This window comes from Chanos chanos, chromosome 2 (assembly GCF_902362185.1).
Source record: "Chanos chanos chromosome 2, fChaCha1.1, whole genome shotgun sequence".
NCBI classification, from domain to species: domain Eukaryota; kingdom Metazoa; phylum Chordata; class Actinopteri; order Gonorynchiformes; family Chanidae; genus Chanos; species Chanos chanos.
The window spans coordinates 52,982,502-52,989,455 of NC_044496.1; the positions used below are offsets into that span (position 1 = coordinate 52,982,502).

General features: G+C 40.0%; 2 protein-coding genes across 3 annotated transcripts; one reads left to right on the forward strand and one right to left on the reverse strand.

Annotated features, from left to right (window-relative positions):
• Positions 1-1,245: 1,245 nt before the first annotated feature.
• lsm11 (LSM11, U7 small nuclear RNA associated) lies at positions 1,246-2,835 on the reverse strand. Its single transcript, XM_030765554.1, has 4 exons — positions 2,376-2,835; positions 2,023-2,162; positions 1,806-1,889; positions 1,246-1,614 (listed from the first exon to the last, which is right to left on the reverse strand). The coding sequence occupies exons 1-4, from the start codon at positions 2,833-2,835 to the stop codon at positions 1,246-1,248; spliced, it is 1,053 nt and encodes a 350-aa protein (XP_030621414.1).
• A 409-nt stretch (positions 2,836-3,244) lies between these two features.
• Positions 3,245-6,057, forward strand: thg1l (tRNA-histidine guanylyltransferase 1-like). Of its 2 annotated transcripts, XM_030766499.1 has the most exons (7): positions 3,245-3,385; positions 3,494-3,688; positions 3,823-3,999; positions 4,223-4,392; positions 5,272-5,360; positions 5,694-5,801; positions 5,896-6,057. In XM_030766499.1, the coding sequence occupies exons 2-7, from the start codon at positions 3,501-3,503 to the stop codon at positions 6,052-6,054; spliced, it is 891 nt and encodes a 296-aa protein (XP_030622359.1). In that variant the 5' UTR covers positions 3,245-3,385; positions 3,494-3,500; the 3' UTR covers positions 6,055-6,057. The 2 variants fall into 2 exon arrangements, with proteins under 2 accessions (XP_030622359.1, XP_030622360.1); XM_030766500.1 differs by lacking the exons at positions 3,245-3,385; positions 3,494-3,688 and having other exon boundaries at positions 3,873-3,999; positions 4,318-4,392.
• The last annotated feature ends 897 nt before the right edge of the window (positions 6,058-6,954 follow it).

Consider the following 6,954-nt stretch of genomic DNA (forward strand, 5'->3'; position numbering starts at 1 on the left):
CGTAGGTCAAAGGTCATTATCAGGCTCTTCCGTGAAAGGGAAAATTTCACAACATGGTGAAATCCCCTGTGTATGACTATAGTGCACGTATGTTAACGCTTGTCCCTAAGAAACCTATGAAGTTTTGAAGGGAACGGAGGAGGGAGGCAGGGAGGGGCTAAAAAGCTTTTAAAAATTCCTTGACTTGCAGTAAGCAGTCTGTTTATGGCTAATGTACGCATTAAAGCGTAATCACAATCAAAAACGTCGGGACAATAACCGCTATCTCTGAGTGCCATGTGCAATTTTCAATCTTCAAAAAGCTCAATTATTTATAAATGATTTTACGAAATCCACCGGGGCTCGATTGTCATTTCTATCTGTCACTGAGAGAGAGAGAGAGAGAGAGAGAGATGTACAGTAACAGGACGTCAACGCTCTTTCTATTTTTCTTTCAATCTGGACCCTCTGAAATGAAAATTGGAGTGCTTGAGTTTGAGGACGGTGGCTGACTTTTTTTTTTTTCTCTCTCTCTCCGTATGTTTAAATTTTCTCTTATTTCAGAGTAAGCCACAAAGAGAAACAGGTTACCAATAGTAATATCAAAGCTAAAATCACATGTGTAACAGTAAGGGTGTATTAGAAATGACTGTAGTGTAATCACCTATTGAATGTTATTATGAACCCTGTTGCTCCGAGAGAACAAAGCCTACAATGAAAGCTCCCCAGATTTGCTTTTCTGACAAACAACAACCCTGTAATCTACATGAGTGAGCATATACTTTAAATATTTTCTTTGTTTGGATTATTGGACTATTATACTTTTCTGGCACCCGTCCAAATAATCACAGGCCTAAGAGATAGGTTATTACTTTCATTACACCCACACTGTGCATAATATGAGCAACGACTGAGGCAAAAGGATGCTATGTGGGGTTTTTGTTTGTTTTTTTAACCATCATGGACATACTGTAAGCTATAGAGCGACCTAGAATTGGTGCAATACTACCACCTAGTGGACAAAAAGTGAAGCACCTCTTCATGTGGCTAATTCATATGATACTTTAATAAAGTTGAATTAGAAATTTGGGGTCTCGTTGGGGCTACTTAAGGGTTTAATTCAATTTTCACTTCTTCCAGCAGAAAAGCACACATATCAATATGATATATTAAAGTGCATTCTCTCTAAACTCAGAATTTATATGAACTAGCAAACAGAACATCCTACTCAGAATTTTCCCTTTAAAACACTGAGGATAAAGGGACTCAGTCCTGCTGTATAGTCACTATCAGCACATTCTCTCCCCTAATGAACAGCTGATTGACATGTCGTGTGTGAACCTTCCCGTACTTCGTCTTGGGTTTCGAATCTCTTGGTCTTTGTTTCTCCTCAGTTTCATGCTCCGTTGCAGAGGCCCCGGGAGTCGTGGTGCTTTTCTCAGGGAGACTGTGACCATCCGTGGGCACCCTGGGATCTCTCCTGCTGTTCCCTCGAGTAGAGCGGTGAAGCGTGTGACTGGGTCCTTCTTCCTTAGCATCCGGCTGTGGAGTCCTGGCTGCATCTTTGCTTCCAAGTTTCATCTCCTCGACGGCACGGAGCTCCTCGTTCTCCTGTAGTTTCAGCTTTTCAAAAAGCTAGAGGAAGGAGGGGGGGGGGGTCATATACACAAACAATGTGACTTATGGAGCACTGTGCATTTCAGAGGTTCAGAAGAGACAGTCAGCATGTCAAGCTCAGAACAGTACAGTATATGACTCATCTGTAGATGTTGAGAAAAATGTAGATCGTGTTCAAAGTGTAATAGTAATATGAGAACAAACTATACCCTGGTAACAGTTAGCGCTTTCTCGTGGTACAACGCCTCTCCCAGCAAGGGCTCTCTGTACGTCTCATCCACATCCACCATCGCCTGACGTACAACGCGGTGAAGAGAGAATGACGCAAACAACATGTACATTTTCGTAAAATATTTGAATTATTGCACAAAAAAAGTATCTGTAGTGTAATGCAGCTGGAATGTATCAATGTCAAAGACCGTTTACCATGTTCCAAAATTTGTCAAAGGCCACCACGAAGCCGGAGCACACTCCACGGAGACCTTTAAATGTCCGGATATGAACCTTCACCCTGATCTTATCTTGGACGCACCGGTTCAGCTGCCCGAGCGGACTTCCTGCGTGCGCTGAAAAGACAACCGAGAATCAACAGATTAACCTTGCTGTCATAAATCCATGATAACATATAGCCTCACGAAAAGCAAGTAAAAACTGTTAGTAGACATGTTAAGGTTTAATCCACACAAATCAGAAATTACGGTTTGTAATGTCATGTGTATGGGGCAACACTGCATAATTAAGGTATCCAGTGTTATGTTAGATTCAAATGCGGGACTCACATGACATCCTTGTCAGAACATTTTTAGGAGCTTTTTGTTTCCGAGGAGGCCTTTTGACCCCACTACCCTCGCCTTCTTCAACCGGATTATTCACCATGAGCTTTTTCAGTCTTTCTATCCTTTCTGGGTCGGCTACTCCTTTCTTCGCTTTCCTAAGTCTCTTTTCCACATTCTCGGGTTTGGCTCTACCTCGGCCACCTTTCATAAAGCTCTCATATTCGGCAATATTATTGAAGCACTTGATGTTCGGGTAAGGCAAAGGAACTTCTGGAGAGTACAATGCACGAAGTGGATCAAACTTGTCGGAGCTAACGTCCAATTGAGTATCAAAATCTTCATCTTCACTCAGTTTCCTGTCACTGTCTTCACCAGGTTTTTCTTGGTCACGTACGCTGAGTGATGCTTCCTGACCGCTGTCTGGCTTCCCCTCACCTGGGACTTTTCTTTCCCTCTCCTCCATTTTTGAAAGTTGAAACAACCGCAAGCTTTGCCTCTGAGAACTATGGGAAAGTTGGTCCGCCCATTCTGCTTCATAATTTATACCACTAGAGGGCACTATGTAATCATATAAAGGAATTGTGGAGGAAAAGGAACGACAAAATCGACACTTGAGTTGAATGCGTTTAATTTTCAGAACATAAACTGACGATACTAGAGAAAGTGAGCAATAAGTAGTCAGACAAGTTCTTCTGTGATTGTACATTGCATTGATTTCAATATGCGGAATCCACAATTCAGCTACTGTAGCAGTACGGCAAATTTCAGTGACGTACCAACATAAATGACGTACCGCACGTGTGTATATTTTGTCCCAAGACAACATCGATGCAATTAATTGTGTGAAATATTTAACGTTTTCACATAACGATTTACACATCTTTTCGAAAGATCACATGTTGGAGGAGACAGGATATGGTTTAATTTGACCGTATTCTCACCCACAGGTGAAATGTCCTTGGAAATGATGCTTTAAAGTGGGAGACAATCAGCCGAGATGCCTGTGACGTTGTGTAAGTGTAGTTACCTTCTGGTTAATGATCTTAAATATATAGTAAGTTTTAAAGCACCAAAGGTCTGCGTGTGTCAGATTAAATGTTTTCTCTTTCTCTTGGTAACAGAATATTCATGCTGAAACAAACCATCCAGAGGAGTCTGGGGTGCCTGAGAAATTGTAAACCCCATTCTGCACACTTTTCCTCGAGCTCCATCATGGCCAAAAGTAAATTTGAGTATGTGCGTAATTTTGAGACTGACGATACATGCTTGCGAAATTGTTACATTGTTGTTCGACTGGACGGACGCAACTTCCACAAGTGAGTGTGAATTTGTTGCTGAAATGGTAACGCAAAGCAGTGCCGAAACTTTTTTACGGAATAATCTAACGTAATATGTACTCGATTTCTGTAAATGAATCTTCTCATTACGATGACCGTGTCCGCCTTTACAGGTTCGCTGAGCAGCACAATTTCACTAAACCCAACGACAATAGAGCGTTAAGTCTCATGACCCGGAGTGCCCAGTCAGTCATGGAAGAGCTTGACGATATAGTGATTGCCTATGGGCAAAGTGATGAGTACAGCTTTGTCTTCAAAAGGTCCACCAACTGGTTCAAAAGAAGGGCCAGGTAAACTAACTCTCTGGGTCTCCTGATCACGTCATTTATCCCTTCTAGTAACAAGATGGTGCAGTCCTCAAAAAGATTTGAAATACGTCTTTTAGAGGGCTGTCACAGAAATCAAGTTAAATGTTTGTATGACCATAAGAATATACCACATCAATTATTCTTGATTTTATGAACGGATAAAGCTAACTGGTCCTTCTCCTCTTTTCCTTCTGCTCCCCTGCAGTAAACTGATGACACATGTCGCATCCCAGTTCTCCTCCAGCTATGTCTTCTACTGGAGGGAATATTTTGGAGAGCAGAAACTTCTTTACCCCCCAGGCTTTGATGGAAGAGTTGTGTTGTATCCTAGCAACCATAACTTGAGGGATTACCTGAGCTGGAGGCAGGCTGACTGTAAGGGACCATATTGTAGACAGGATAAACAAAATGATCATTTTCAGAAGAATATTTTTTCATTATTGTACTTATATGAATACGTTTTTCCAATAATATACCCCTGGTGTGCAAACAAATTATTAGATATTGTAGTGGCCTTCCAACGTCACTTCTTAGGGCGGTTAAGCTCAGTTGATGCCTGTTCTTATTTTATGTGCATTTATTTACAATAATAGAAGAAACAGGACAACAGGATCACAAAAGAATTTCGTATTTGAATTTGCATGCTTGTATATACACAGTTAAAAAACTGTTAACCTTTACACCCCTCCTGTGCCACCTGTTACTCTGACCTATATAGAACAACCACGCCCATTTAATGGTTACGTTAAACTAAATGGCCAGGCAAAACGTCATCTATGAATATTCACCAAAACATAAAAATGAGTTCAGTGATCATGATAATTACTCGGTATTTACCCAGCAAACACAATATTTCAAAACGGCTCCAACAGGTATAATATGTAGCTTGTGTCTCACATGTATAAGTTGTGATGTGATGATGGTTAAAATGAGATTCATAAAGATTACAAGATGAACCCCACATCTCTGAAGCCTGAAATGAGGTCCATATAGATTATAAAAGCAATCCCAACCTTCATTTCTATCTGTGGTAGAACTTCTAAATAATTTTATATTAACTTAAAGAAATGAATATATAAATCTGTATTCACTTACGGAAATATCATTAACTGTATTATTATGTGTATAATTTTAACTATACTAGCGAGTTACAGTTCATCTCTTCCATTTATTATACAGATCTATTTTTGGTTTTTGGAGGGGTTTTTTTGTATAACTATCTCTTTATCTGAATGTGTACTAATCGTCTTTCAGGTCATATCAACAACTTATACAATACAGTGTTCTGGACCTTGGTGCAAAGGGGGGGGTTGTCTACCAGCCAAGCAGAGGACAGACTGAAGGTAAACTTGCTGAAAGAACTGTCTGAGTTTAATATTGGCACATCTGTCTTCCAATCAGAGCTTATCTGCACATGGTAACCTTTCAGTATATTTTGTATATTTGTGTAATTATCTTAGTGCTTATTGGTTTTGTCCTTTACATCCTGGAGCAGTTAAAGAAAGCATCCCATAAAATTACTCAGAGAAAATGTTTGTATTGTCTTTCTTTCAGCTTTTGTCATCTGTTTCATATGGCTGAAAGTCATCATTATGCATATGCATATTTTAATAAGTTACTGCTGCAAATGCTCCGATGAGTGACACGTCGGCTGTATTGAATTCCTTTTGTTTCAGGGAACGCTGGCTGCCGATAAGAATGAGATCTTGTTTTCAGAGTTTAACATCAATTACAACAATGAATCCCCACTTCACAGGAAAGGCACTACTCTGGTATGGGAAAAGGTGAGCTAGTGTTTAATCTGAAAAAGCTTTGTTGCACAGTGCGCTCATTGGTAGTTTGGCTGCATCAGTAATCGTGCGATTTTTAATTTTACAGACTGATGAAAGCACCACGAAAAAGATTAAACTGCCTCAAGAGGAAGAAAAAGAGATTACCGTGACCCGAACGAGGAAAAAGATTGCCGCTCTTACTTGTGACATAATCGGAGATGAGTTTTGGGAAGAGCATCCCGACATTCTGGAAAATGACAGTTGATGTGTAAAGAACTTAAATCATGTCTTCATACAGCCTTGCTCTGGAAAAAGGTTTGGACGAAAAACTTATCTGAGAAACTTCAGATGGACAAATATTTGCCACAAATGTGTACTCATTGGCTTTTCTTTTTTTTTCTTTTTTTTTTTTAAATCATCACATTAAAATGTGTTGGTGAACATATTGGATTTTATCAAGGCTGAATGCGTTGATATGATAGCGAGAGGTTGTCTATGTCTGTTGCTGTGTTATTCTGTAACCTGGCCAGTTATAGCAGTTTTCATGCTGGGAAGCAGAAATGCCAGTAGGTAACTGAGGAATCACTCGGTCTCCCGGCGTGAACATCATCTGTCTCTGCTTACATTCCTACACAGGACTGAACTCACGGTTTATGGAGCACATGCACTACGACCACATTGCATCTTATCGCAATGAAACGTGATCCTCGATTTTTATTTGTGACAAAATAGATCTCTCTCTCTGTTCTCTCATCTTTTCAACTTGGCAGTACTGTGCTATTTTTTTTCCTCTCTGCTAAGGTCCAATATCATCCAAGTTCCAGTAAAATGGTATTTGCACACTAGTGCTTAATGGAGTTACAAGGGAATCAATATTTGGCTAATAAATAAGGCTTGTGTAAGGCTTGAATGCCTTGCAGTGAGAGTCAATGGATCATTCTGAGTTTAGCTTTACTCTAGCTTGACTGCTTTATGTTTTTTGACTCTGGACATGTTACGGCTGCAGATGGAGTGAAAAGCAAAAATACCAACGGGTTGCAATTTCCCACCAGTTTTTTTTTTCCACCCAATTCTTTATGTTTTGAATAGAGTGAAAACAAGCACATTTCTCTGCTCACATCTCCAAACATGTTTCAAGCTTAAAAATGACTGTGCAGTCCTACCA

Excerpts from the sequence above, each read along its gene's own strand:
- lsm11 (XM_030765554.1), bottom strand. The coding sequence starts at position 2,835 with ATGGAGGAGAGGGAAAGAAAAGTCCCAGGTGAGGGGAAGCCAGACAGC. Across the intron at positions 2,163-2,375 it reads TGTTCTGACAAGGATGTCAT|CGCACGCAGGAAGTCCGCTC; the intron begins GTGAGTCCCGCA and ends TTGTCTTTTCAG. Across the intron at positions 1,890-2,022 it reads TTGACAAATTTTGGAACATG|GCGATGGTGGATGTGGATGA; the intron begins GTAAACGGTCTT and ends GTTGTACGTCAG.
- thg1l (XM_030766499.1), top strand. The coding sequence starts at position 3,501 with ATGCTGAAACAAACCATCCAGAGGAGTCTGGGGTGCCTGAGAAATTGT. Across the intron at positions 4,393-5,271 it reads GAGCTGGAGGCAGGCTGACT|GTCATATCAACAACTTATAC; the intron begins GTAAGGGACCAT and ends ATCGTCTTTCAG. Across the intron at positions 5,361-5,693 it reads AAGCAGAGGACAGACTGAAG|GGAACGCTGGCTGCCGATAA; the intron begins GTAAACTTGCTG and ends CTTTTGTTTCAG.